We start from the raw sequence: 13074 nt of genomic DNA, 5'->3' as shown, positions 1-13074 counted from the left end.
TTTTCCGTCTGTTTCAAGTCACGAATATTTAAATTCTCAAAATCTCAACAGAAGAAAAATTAAGATATAAACACAAACTACCTGTTTTGGCACTTCTAAACAGCCTAACGTTACACGATTCTAGTCACTAAAACAGTTTACATCGATTTCGTGGAAAATTCCTTGCCTTATAACGTTACTGCCGCCAGGATTATATTAATATTATACCATAATGTATTGTATTGTAGTAGTTTATTACATTAATAAAACATAATAGATCGATTTGAGTACAAGTTTAATATTTGTACAAAATAATCTAATAAAGGTGCAAAAGGGATTTTCATTCACATACTTTTGCATTTTTACATGCCAACTCTTTAACTAGTGTTATAACTTTAGTAGATTTCCTCAGTATTCGACAACAATCCAGGTAGGAATGACGCAAATGATTTATGGCTAAAACACGATAGGCTACTGCATGTTCATTGTTTATGTGTGAAGTTACCTTCGATAAAGTGGTCACTCTATGTACGAGTGTTTGATGGCTGGCGCCATTGTTTCTCCTCCTCTCACAGGGGACAGAGCTGAGGCACATACATTTGTGGCACATAAATATTCACAATAAATTATACATTTACAAATTGCGCCTTTCTTAGTTTTCTTCTCTGGTTGCATTCTGTAAAAACATTTGCCTAAGCTTGTCTCCTCGTCGGTTACTGCATTGTATTGCGTAATTACGTATTAAGACTAAACAAAAGAAATTCCTCTTAAGCTGTGGCTCTCTTGCCCTCCAGCGGAGCGCTCCCCTGAAAGTATTAAAACTAGCAACTGTGCCGAAAATTTCCACGCCACTAAACTTAACGCGGCAAAAAGCGAAACGTGATTGGTTACTTTACCTCTCAGTCATATGACCTGTTGAGTCCTCAGCCATTCAAAGTATGACTTCAGAAGGTCTACGCGAGACGACAGTACACGTAACATGACTCTTGTATTTTGAAACCTAGTCACACTCTGCTCCCAGTTTATTAATATCTGTTTATTTTTAACTGATGGGGAGAGATGGATATACAGTTTAGTTACCTAAACTCGACTATGCTGAAGAGCACTGTATAGCTCTCTGTGAACACACAATGGTAAGACAACTTTCATTTGTTTGTTTTTTCAGTGTAATAGTCTAATATAATCGTGTCAGCAATGTTTGTAAGTTAGTTCATAGAAAAATAACATGAATCTGTGTTTTGTTTTTTAATTTCTGACTTTACCCAAGGGCTTCAGGTTGGCTTTTCATATTTTTTAACTTCAGTAAGTGGAATAGGCAGTGAAGAGAAAGCAGGTGATGTAAAACAGGTTTATGTCTTGTAGCATATTTCAACTGAATGCATATTAATTCTAAAACGGTTATGCTTCTGGATCTGCAAAGATACATAGAAAGCAATATGGAATATGATGTGCCTCCAAGAGGTAAGCAATATTCTGTAAGGACATTGAATAATGGAATGTGCTTTGATGGCTCCAACTATGGATATGGCTTGCAATTCTAATAGATCCAATTAGAGTCCAGTTTCATTAGAGCCATTCCCGTCAGGAAATTAAGGAAATCATGAAATCTGTACTCAAATACAACTCTGTTCTGATTCTTCAAATCAACCACAAGGCAGATACAAAGATGAAATGAAAAACAGCAGGCAGGAGATGAAGTGATGTAAATATAATAAAGATGGTTTATTGAATAAACTTAGTTGCTTTCTCAATGCTTAGTCTAACTTCGTTGTTGGTCTGACTGACTTTGTCTGACTAGAAGCAGATTTACCAGATGTTACTATACCAAACAGAGATAGTGGAAATTTACAGTCTCAAAACATTTTCATGACGTTAACTTAATGGAATAGTCTACCCATTTGCCATATTAAACTGTTATTACCTCAACCTAGATGAATTAATACATACCTATCTTTTTTCAATGCGTGCACTGTACAGCGCGTTATAAATGTGTTAGCATTTAGCCTAGCCCCATTCATTCCTATGGTACCCAAAAAAAGTTTTATTTTGTGGCACCATACTGGTATAACTCCTCATGTAACAGTCTTTAAATAGGGAAAACACGGAAGTGTTTGGTGACTTCCCTGTTTGGTACCATAGGAATGAATGGGTCTAGGCTAAATGCTAACACATTCACAACACGCTGTACAGTGCACGCATTGATAAAAGATAGATATGTAATAATTCGTCTAAGTTGAAGTAATAACATAGTTTAATATGGCAAAAGGGTACACTATTCCTTTAAGATGGAGACTCAAATCAGCATTAAAAGACAATACAGCAGCAATATAAAATTAAAAAACATTAAGAAAGTAATTTAGAATACAATAACTAGATAAATAAGAAAAATAAGAATAAAAGTAAATGATAAAATTAGAAAATAAATGAATTAATATATAATACATTAGAGTTAGTAAGTAAATATATATAATTTAATTAATGATGAATGAATTAGGAGCAGTTTACCAGACTGGGCTTAAGTCTAGTCTAAGACTATGATTTTTTGTGCTGTCTTAAATGAAAACAGCTTGCACTGACATGTCTTAAATATCTCAGTGCCATGTTTTGTCTCATGATGCACACCATGTTTTTTGTAAGGTAAGTTTGTAAAGTGTCCTTAAATAACTAAGGGTGCACTCATAAGCGCCCTGAACAGCGGCCTTGCCCACCTCTGCGAGCCAGCCAGAGTGCTATTAACCAAACCGCACCTGGGCACGGTAGAGAGCGATCACACTAGTCAAATGAACCAGGCTCTGGGCTGGGATCAACCATGCTCGGGCGCGGTTTAGTTGGGATAACGTGAGCGCACCCTAAAGCCTAGTCCTGGCTTAATTTAAACCCTGGATGGGAAACCGCCACATATGTAATAAATTAAAGAAAAATAAATGTATGTTTCTACTCAGATCTATCAGCTTAAACACTTAATACTGGACTGTGGAAGCTGGATCTACAAGAAAACTGGCAACTGAAAGTCCTGTAATCTAATCTAAGATATTATTATTGTTCATGCAGTTCATGAGTGTTATGATTTGACCGTATACAGGATTTAACTGTCATTTACTTCTGGTTATGCTAAGACACTTTTGAAAGTTCCTATCTCATTCAAAACTCTAAGCATCTTTATCCTGCATGTCATTACAGGGCAAGCAAAGAGCCCAAGCATCTAAGCTTCATCAGCACTGCGAAAGCTGCCACAGCCGTCGTTGCAAGACCCCAGTGGAGATTTCAGTGTCATGCATGATCATCAGCTGCCGACAGCTGTGCGGTGCCGTGTTTCACCTGTGCAAAGAAGAAGAACACATGCTACTGTGCCCTAATGAAAGGGTCCCTTGCCTTAACGTTGAATATGGCTGCCCGTTCACCATGTGCCGCTCAAAACTGGCTAAGCACCTGGAGACGTGTCCTGCCAGCGTTGTCACGTGCTCCATGGAGTGGAACCGATGGCCCATCGAAGAAACGGAAACGCCCGATTTCTATCAGAACATTTTAAAGGAGAACCACACTCAGGAACCTCTCGATCTCTCGATGGCTCTGAGGGACCAGCGACATCTGTTTCAGTCTCTCAAAATGAAAACACTTTTTCCTGAACTTATTGAAAAGGTGCCTGAAGAAGTGCCTTCTGTTACCGTGCTTGAGGGGGCTGTGGGAGGGGAAGCGCTCTCGAATGGAGTTGAGGATATATTCACAAATGCTGATAGTTCTTCAAACACAGAGTGTCAAGAAGAAGGTCTGACTCAAGAAGAAAGAGAAGCTATAGCGAGGAATTCTGAGGTGGAAAACATTGAGAGTTATAACATTTGGGAGAGAATGTTCAGTATGGAATTGAGTGGATGCAAACATACTATAAAAGCTTTAGGGCAGACTCCTACATCCACAGGTGCTAAAGGAGTAAGGCTACGAGCCAACCCAAGCGGGTTAGAAATCTTAAAGGAAGAAAACCAGAGCTACAGTATTGAAGTGCCACAATACAGCGCATCCGAAATGGATGAAGACAAATTCCTCATCGCCACATCCCTTTTCGCGTGCGATACGAGACCTGAGAAGAAATTTGTTTATGAACGCTTGGAGCCCATGAAAATTAAAGTCGTCCCTAATTTCAAAGTCCCAATCAGCTTTAAAGCGAAACAAAGCCGCATCCGAAATCCCTCACATCACAAGAAGGTCACTGTAAGCGTGGACACATCTGACTTGGACGTTGAAATCGCTGATGTCCCGAAATGGGATGAGATTCAAGCAACTTTGCTGTGCTCTCTGGAGAAGGAATTACGTGGACACCTCATAGCTGAAAACAACTCCACAGACCCCCTTTTTTTGGACGTTGGAACACAGACATATGATTTTTTCACCGCCCCTTTCAAACCAGAGACCTCACTGGCGGATATCATCGCTGAACGGCCTTTGAAACTTCACGTCCACATTCAGACCGAAAGCGTCACAAGACGACACAACAAAACCAGCTCTGCATTTACGTACCTCTGCAATCACATATTCAGACGAGATGAGTTTCCATCACACTATAAAAACGTTCACTCTGACATCCAGAGTTGCATCAGCGGCTGGTTTGAACAAAGGTGTCCTCTCGCTTATCTCGGCTGCACTTTTATTCAAAGAAGGTTTCAGCCCAGCTCTCACAGAGCAGCTGTCTACTACGATAAAGACCTGAGCACCTTCTGCATGAGACCTGAGGTGTCAGCCAGCTTATATGAAGGTGTGAAGACAGTGAGTTTGGAAAGAAAGCGTGCAAGGAATGCAGATGCTCTGAGCAGGTTACCTTTTGAGATTCTGGTCCACATTGCTGGATTTCTTGACAGCTTCACCCTGTCCCAACTCGCTCTGGTCTCCAGACTGATGAGGGAGGTGTGTAGTACCTTGCTTCATGAAAGAGGCATGGTCACACTGAAGTGGGAGAAGAAGGTCTACTCTCATGGTGGTTGGTGCTGGAGGTCCAGGAAGAAGGTGGGTTTCTAGAGCACTTGCAGTATAGTTTATTTACAGCCTTTTGATACATAATATAAAGATTACATTTTTTCTGTTAAAAATGTTAAGTGCCCTCATGAATGGTTAAGATAACCCTAATGGTTCTTCCAAACTTTATTAGGTTTGGCAGTTTAGCAACCTCTTCTCCACCGTGAATGGGTGGTGCTTTGATCAACTGCATTCAATCTCAGAACATCTGAAGGTTTGTCCATACTACCAGAAGGAGAATAAAACAGAACCTTTTCTTTTAACTGGTGTTCATGAGTATCAAGAGGATAAAGAGAAGAAACAGACTTTGATCTCCATGTTCACCTAAAGCAAATAGCACAGGCATTTCAGCTGAATATACATTTACAGTAGTTGTCAAATATGATGTTTAACCAAGGAAATGCCTTTTTTCAAACACATTTATATTATTTAAAATGTATTATTTTGTATGCATGTTGTATATATGGTTTCATCGGATGCATGCGTGTTGCCCCGGTTACGCACCTGGCCCGAAGTTAACTTCTGGAACAAATATCTTGTGGAAAATAAAAATTTGGTTTCCAGGGGAGACAGTGAGCATGAATCACTGCTGTGTGGATTTGGCAGCCAGGCTAGATTTAAGCATCTTTAGCTAACATTGTATACATTAATTTTACACAGTAATATTACCTCAGTGTTGTAGTTGATATGCTTCAGCTATGATTTGAACTAAGGTAATTTACTGTTTATTTATTTTGCTTGTTATCAGAAATGATCTACTCTAGATGGACTTTGTTGTTATTGTTATTTTTAAACATAAGTCTGCTGGAAGTTAAGTCTATAGTTGGAGTGATTGGATTGTTAACTGAAGCTCAGATTGAAAGAATTTAAGGAGGCAATAAATACATAAAAGTGGCACTTTCACAAAACTTACAGTCAATGCTCAGGAGAATGATTATAATCAATAAACAAAGGACCAATTAAATATTCATAAGTGACTGCACTGTATTTCATGCATGTTCAAATAAAAAAATCTATATTTTATGATTTGATGTAATTTGCCTTATTTTGCCAAATTGATGTGTCATTTAACTTTAAACATTGTTGGGTCAAATATTGGGACAACTATTTTCTGGGTCCAGTGTTTTTATAGTTTATGTACAGTATATCTTAATATTTGTCTTTACATGCATCAACTTGTAGGTTTTACAGTATATGTCAACATGTGTCTTTACATGCATCAACTTCTAGGTTTTACAGTATATCTTAATATTTGTCTTTACATGCATCAACTTGTAGGTTTTACAGTACATCTCAACATGTGTCTTTACGTGCATCAACTTGTAGGTTTTACAGCATTTCTGTTTTCAGGTTGTAAAAGTAAGTTGAGGATGTAAATGTAAGTAGGTTTTAGCTAAGGCCACAATGACTTTGAATATCTGTGATTTATTCAGAAATGCAGAAGCAACAAATGGTTTAATTCATAATAATTTTATTTATATAGTGTTTTTCACTATTATTTATGTGAATGCTTTGAAGAGATATGTCTTTAGTTTAGACTTAAATTGATCGGGTGTGCCTGACTCTCGAACATTGTTGGGTAAATCATTTTAGAGCTTATGGGCTAAGTATGAAAATGATCTACAACCTCTAGACACTTTTGATATTCTAGGGATAATTACATGACCAGATTTTGCAACCACAGTGTATGTGATGGATTGTATTCTGATAAAAGTTGCCTCACAGCAAGAAGGTGCCCAGTTTGAGCCCCAGCTAGGTCAGGTGGCCTTTCTGTGTGGAGTTGGCATGTTCTTCCTGTGTCAGCTTGGGTTTACTCCGGTTTTCTCCCACAGGCCAAAAACATGCAAGTTAGGCAAATTGAAGATGCCAAATTGTCCCTCCCCAACCTGTATCTGGATTAACTTGTCTGAATAAAACTTCTGTATGAATTAACCAGTTCCTGCCATGAATATAGCCATAGATGCTGGAATGGCATAAAGAAAGAAAGAAAGTCTGTTAGCTTAGAAAACTGGTGGGTTTTGCTAGAATGTGAGGAGATGTAAAGCTGGGTATCATCTGCATAGCAGTAAAACTGTATGTTATGTTTTCTGATAATGTCTCCAAGAGGTAACACATACAACAAGAAAAGGATAGGACCTAGAACTGATCCCTGCGGTACGCCATATTTAACCGGAGAGTGACATGACTTTTCCTCATTTACATAAACAGATAAACCAGGCTTTTGCTTGACCACTGATGCCAACATAGTTTATAGTCTATTGAGTAAGATTATGTGATCTATTGTATAAAAGGCTGCACTAAGGTCTAGTAATATAATAATTAAGATTTCACCTTATGTGGGGGTTTCAATGGGATTTCATGTATTTTGAATTATTAACACAGTTTGAGAGTTGTTTTTCTCATGCTTAACAATGCAAAGTGTCAAAAAAACAGTTGGGCATGTTACAGAGTATTTCTGTGCCGAATGCATTACGCCAGGGTTCAAACAAGTTTCGGAAAGATTTTTCAAATACAGGTCTGACGTTTTAATGGTAAGCCATACGTATCACTTATTTTTATGGGCACTTTCCCCGGAAAACCACGGCCACATGTCAGTGAAGAGCGTGAACCAAGGACGCTATGTCATGTTTTATATCAAGACTCAACAATGGCATGAATGAAGAAGTGTTTTTTGAATGTAAGGAGAAGAAAGCCAGCCTTATAGAAACAATGGATATAGTTTGTTTATCCGGGGTGGCAGCAGGGTTTTGCATGTGTGTTTGTTTAACGCTGGATTGCGTTGATAAGTCCTAACTGGGTTGGATTAAGACTTCTGTGTTCTGTTGGAAATAGGCGCGTAAGTGTTATATAAACAACACAAACATGTAGTGAATCATAAGTTATCCAGTCAGTGTTGTATAAAGTGTTGCATGAGTCGTCACTCGCTCCTCCCGCAGTTCGTAACTCCTCCTTCCAAATTTTTTTTTATGTTATCAGAACGATTCAGTAAAGCTGATCTGTTTTTTATAAATCTGATAAAACTAAAGACTCTTCAAAAATGTGAAGGATGTAATACTACTCTATGGGGTAGGTTAGTCCTAGACTAAAATAAATGTAAGAGCTGTCCAAACTGAAAACATCTTGCACTGACATATCTTAAAATACTTCAGTGCCCTTTGTTTTGCCTAAAAAACACAGAAGTAATGGTTTTGATAAGACATGTTTGTCAAAATATTTTCTAATTAAACTAAGGCCTATTCCTGGTTTAAGCTAATCCCTGTCCGGGAAACCATCCCAATAGGTACTTCAGATTAATATCAGATACGCAGAAACAGCTTGTGTTATGTGAGCTTTAAAAGGAGGTCATTTAAGCAGTGCTGTCTGCTATGGTGGGGCCTAAATTCTGATTGAAAGTTTTCATACGTACTATTATTCACTAATTGGCTGCCACTTTACTACTGGTTCATTACTGTAATACTTAAAAATATACAAGTTGTTTGAATGTTTTTATACATTAATTGTGGTTTGTATTCTTGATTATATAAAAGGAAGATTTACATTTGTTTTTGTCTCATACTGGCCTTCATGTAGTGACTTAATAGTTTGAATGGCCTTGGTCATCATTACAGGCATCTGTTCAACACTAGGAATGATCCAATTTTCTCCACAAAGTGCTAAAGTTACGAGAAATGTTTATAGGAGGAAGATTTCATTTAGTTGTGCTTAAACAAAATGTTCTTCTATTGTTAGAAATCATGTTTGAATAGTATTTTAGCCATGACTGGATTTGTTAATGGCTTATTAATTCGTTCTGATCCCATCAAAAGAATCAAGGATTGCATATTAAAAACTTGAAATGATTTGAACTTGATTATAAACTTTTTGAGAGCATGTTTTTCTGAAAATCAAGAAGATGTTTGTGTATGCGGAAGAAAAAAGCATGTGTTGGCACTTTCTAAAGATGTTTAATTTAATTTTGGAGAAATGAAACAATTGCTTTCTCAACAGCGACATTTTAACATCAGTCAGGAACAGACGCTGGTAAGGCAAAACTGTGTACTTGCTAAATAAATACGGCATGTTTGTTTAATCAGGATAATTCATTTGCATTGCATTTCTATGATTCCTGTCAGATTTTAAGATGCATTCGTTGGCTCTGTTTGCACTGGTTTGGGGGGGAGTGCTTGTTTTCTGTCAGGATAACTGTCGGGTACATGATGGGAAAGATGGTTCGCCAGGAAATCCTGGAAGGGACGGCATGCCAGGAGTAAAGGGAGAAAAAGGTCAACCAGGTAGGAATGCAATGTGTCAAAGTCCGAAATGCAGTCTCTTGTTGTGTAAAAAGATTAAAGAAAGTAAACTGTAGCATTTTACTCTATGAAGATGAAGTGATCTTTGAGTTTACTGTGAACTGATATGACTGTTTATGAATGAAAAGTATATTTTGTTAGCTTTGCAGGTTGAAGTGAGCAAGGCTGCTTTGGATAAAATCAAAGGAGAGATGGGCAGCAGAGGCCCCCAAGGACCTCAAGGTGAAAAGGGTTACCTGGGTCCAGAAGGCCCACGTGGTGGCCCAGGTCCTAAAGGTCCTCCTGGACGTAGTGAAGGCATTGACAGGATCATCTCCAGTCAGAGACCAGCCTTCTCTGTGCAACGAAATGCAAACACTTATCCTACATATAACCACCCTGTGACTTTCAACACTGCACTTAGCAACGTCAATGAATATTTTAACCTGAACACTGGCCATTTTACTTGCGCGTTTTCTGGGGTTTACTACTTTGTGTTTCATTCAGTGTCTGAAGGTCGCTTATGTCTTAGGCTTAAAAGTGATAGTAACCCTCCTGTGACCCTCAGTTTTTGCGATTTCAACCCAAGTTCGAAAATTCAGGCTGTGTCAGGTGGCGCTGTACTGACACTAGCTCAAAATAATAAAGTGTGGATTGAACCTTTCAAGGTTGGAGAAATTGAAAGCAACAAAATGTCCAAGAAGTCTGAAAAGGGGTCTACCGTGTTCAGTGGATTTTTAATCTATGAAAGTACTTAGTAAAGTAGACTAAGTACTAAAGTACTAAAGTAAAGACATGATTGCATACAGTTTTTGAATGATGGTTGTGATGTAAGCCATTTTAAAATGTAAATCAAGCTGCATTGTTTGCATTCTGTATTAAACGTGTATTAAAAAGTCATCTGAAAAATGTATCAAATTGATTTTAATAAAAAAAACAGAAGATTCAAAAAGTTGTTTGTTTTTAGTGGTTTTGATTCAGTGTATTCTTATATAATAAGTAGGCTATAGTGTATACTTGCCAAGGGAACCCAGGGGAAACGTAGTAAACTTCCATAGTGTACTTACAGTGCTTTATTTTCGCACACTTATTTTGTACTTAATATACTAAAAATTAATCTTTAGTACTTCTTATGTTCTTAAGATTATCTAAGTGTACTTCACTGTGCTATTTTGAGACACCATAAATACTAAAATGTGCTAAAAATTATTTAAAATTTTTTTTATTATGTAGTACACTTGTAGTAAACTTGAACCCATCTTTGTATGAAAGTTGAGTTCAAGTTTAATACAAGTGTTAACTAAATACATTTTTAATACAGAGATAGTATGTTAAAAGTGCATTTTAGTTCATATTCATGGTGTCTCAAAATAGCACAATAACACACTTAGATAATGTTAAGAACATCTTAAGAAGTACTAAAGATGAATTAGTGCAAAATTAGTGTGCAAAAATAAAGCACTTTAAGTACACTATGGAAGTGTACTACTTTTTCACCTGGGAAGCATTAGTATTACTGCCTAAACAAGTGGCATAAAATGTGAGAAACTTGTCCTACAAGTTTTGTGAATAAAGCTTTAGATTGTACATTGTGTGTTTCTAAACGGTCAGATACCTGGCAGACAATAAAATGCAAAAAATAAACCACACGAACCCAACCATTTTAAAGGGATAGTTCACCCAAAAATTACAATTCTGTCATCATTTACTAACTGTCATTATGTTACAAACCTGTATAAATGTCTTTGTTCTGATGAACACAAAGAAAGATATTTTGGATATGTCCGTAGTCAAACCATTCATGAGCCCCATTCACTTCCATAGTATTCTTTTTTCCTACTATGGAAGTGAATGGGGTCCACGAACGGTTTGGTTACAAATATTTCTCACATTTTTTTCTCTTGTGTTCATCAGAACAAAAAAATCTATACAGGTTTGCAACAACATGGGAGTGAATAATTGATGACAGAATTTGAATTTTTGGGTGAACTATCCCTTTAAGAGTCAGAATATTGTAATGACTTAGAGGAATTAAAGGGAGTAAACTCCAATGTAAATGTTTTTTTATATAAATAATTCACACCCTTTTAGCTTCAAAAGCCTGAAACTCTAACAGAGAGATGCTAACAATGCCAAAAGTTATTGGTTACATTCCCAAGAAATGCACATACATAAATGTGTACTTTAAATATACTGTAAGAAAAAACATCTGTCAAAATCATATATGTTAATTAACTGAAACCGATTAGTGCCCATAATATAAACATTATAAACTATATACAGTATATGTTAGATAAGTGCAACACGGTTTCCAGTTTCACTGCAAAAGAGGAACTCAGTTTGTGCCTTCATGAAGTTGCTCATCATGTGTCTGTGAACACAAGACATTCAGTGCAGGGTTTGTGCTTCTTCTGTATACACAGCAAACATGTTTGATGGTCATATCAGTTTTGGGACCATTATAGGGGTTTCTCTCTGCCTCTCTCTGGTTTCCACGGACACTTGTCCTTCTGCAGGGATACCTGGTTTGCCAGGTCACCATGGGCTTCCTGGACGTGATGGAAGGGAAGGTATAAAGGGAGATCAAGGAGATCCAGGTAAGATGAACTCTTTCTGGCTATTAATGATGAAATAAACTCACAATGCTTTAGTCTCACAAATTATGTTTATGTAATAAAGATGTTTCTTAATAAACTTTATTACCTTTTTAACACAAAACATTTTACAAAAATTTAAATTGTGGTAAATTGTTTAAGAAATGTGCATTATGTGGGGTCAGTTTTAATGTCACACAAATATGTGACCTTGTCTGTAAAATGCAAGTTAAAGTCTTATAATTTTTAAATAGTAAGTTACTTTGACAGATGTGTTTGAGGAACCACGAATGGTGCCTCAAAAGTCATATAATTTTTATAATGACAGCCCCCTATATGATGATAAGATGGTTATAATTTTGGTATTATTGGCTTAAAAACATGCATGTGTGTGCATCTTAATAGGAATTCCTCTCAAACCTGACCAAGCTGCAATAAAAGGACAGAAAGGAGAGCCTGGAATCATAGGAAGCCCTGGAAAAAGAGGTCGCCCCGGGGAGGCCGGCAAAGTAGGACCACCTGGACCCCCAGGAGAGCCAGGAGATTCAGGCAAAGTTGTCAACACCCCATCTCAGCTCCAATCTGCATTCAGTGTATCCCGTGGCACAAGAACACCACCAGATGCCCAGACTCCAATACGTTTCGGGAAAACTCTCACCAATATCAATAACCATTTCAATAGTGCAGAGGGCAAATTCGTTTGCCACATTCCTGGCTTTTATTATTTTGTGTTTCATGCCTCCTCTCGTGACAAAAATCTGTGTGTAGTCCTAATGCTTGATGGAAATAAGTTAGCTAATTTCTGTGATCATATTCATGCCAACAGCCAGCAGGTGCATTCAGGTGGCTTATCTGTTTACCTGAAAAAAGATCAGAAAGTTTGGCTACAGACAAATAGCTATAATGGTATGTTTGCATCTGGGGAGGGCGACAGCGTGTTCTCAGGCTTTCTGATCCATGCTGGCTAAATAATATTTGTGTTTTTTTTTAAATAAAACATTAAGCTGAATAATGAGACTTATTGATTTTTTTACTCATACTGTATGAATTCATGTGCACAATAAAGTCTGACTACTGATCAATAAATTCATTAAATCACCTTTGTGGTCTCATGTTATAAAATATAATATAAATACACTGTCAGAAAAAAAAGGTTTAAAACTGTACCTTTTCTGTCACTGGGGTGGTACCTTCAAAGTATCAGTTTTGTACCTTTTATGGCTATACAA

At 37.3% G+C, this 13074-nt stretch overlaps 3 protein-coding genes across 3 annotated transcripts; all 3 read left to right on the top strand.

The window, feature by feature from the left end:
• The first annotated feature begins 918 nt into the window (after positions 1-918).
• Positions 919-6014, top strand: fbxo40.1 (F-box protein 40, tandem duplicate 1). The gene is made up of 3 exons (XM_065286901.2): positions 919-1112; positions 3160-4974; positions 5117-6014. The coding sequence occupies exons 1-3, from the start codon at positions 1110-1112 to the stop codon at positions 5309-5311; spliced, it is 2013 nt and encodes a 670-aa protein (XP_065142973.1). The 5' UTR covers positions 919-1109; the 3' UTR covers positions 5312-6014.
• Positions 6015-8874: 2860 nt separating this feature from the next.
• On the top strand, positions 8875-10192 carry c1qa (complement component 1, q subcomponent, A chain). The gene is made up of 3 exons (XM_065286900.2): positions 8875-9003; positions 9096-9254; positions 9414-10192. The coding sequence occupies exons 2-3, from the start codon at positions 9104-9106 to the stop codon at positions 10007-10009; spliced, it is 747 nt and encodes a 248-aa protein (XP_065142972.1). The 5' UTR covers positions 8875-9003; positions 9096-9103; the 3' UTR covers positions 10010-10192.
• A 1419-nt stretch (positions 10193-11611) lies between these two features.
• Positions 11612-12944, top strand: c1qc (complement component 1, q subcomponent, C chain). The gene is made up of 2 exons (XM_065286898.2): positions 11612-11848; positions 12251-12944. The coding sequence occupies exons 1-2, from the start codon at positions 11680-11682 to the stop codon at positions 12811-12813; spliced, it is 732 nt and encodes a 243-aa protein (XP_065142970.1). The 5' UTR covers positions 11612-11679; the 3' UTR covers positions 12814-12944.
• Positions 12945-13074: the final 130 nt, after the last annotated feature.

Source organism: Paramisgurnus dabryanus, chromosome 18, assembly GCF_030506205.2.
Source record: "Paramisgurnus dabryanus chromosome 18, PD_genome_1.1, whole genome shotgun sequence".
Lineage (NCBI taxonomy): Eukaryota > Metazoa > Chordata > Actinopteri > Cypriniformes > Cobitidae > Paramisgurnus > Paramisgurnus dabryanus.
This window is presented reverse-complemented; position numbering and strand designations above follow the sequence as displayed.

Coding starts and splice junctions, on each gene's coding strand:
- fbxo40.1 (XM_065286901.2), top strand. Junction 4,975..5,116: donor GCTGGAGGTCCAGGAAGAAG/GTGGGTTTCTAG, acceptor AAACTTTATTAG/GTTTGGCAGTTTAGCAACCT.
- c1qa (XM_065286900.2), top strand. CDS start 9,104: ATGCATTCGTTGGCTCTGTTTGCACTGGTTTGGGGGGGAGTGCTTGTT. Junction 9,255..9,413: donor GGGAGAAAAAGGTCAACCAG/GTAGGAATGCAA, acceptor ATATTTTGTTAG/CTTTGCAGGTTGAAGTGAGC.
- c1qc (XM_065286898.2), top strand. CDS start 11,680: ATGTTTGATGGTCATATCAGTTTTGGGACCATTATAGGGGTTTCTCTC. Junction 11,849..12,250: donor GGGAGATCAAGGAGATCCAG/GTAAGATGAACT, acceptor GCATCTTAATAG/GAATTCCTCTCAAACCTGAC.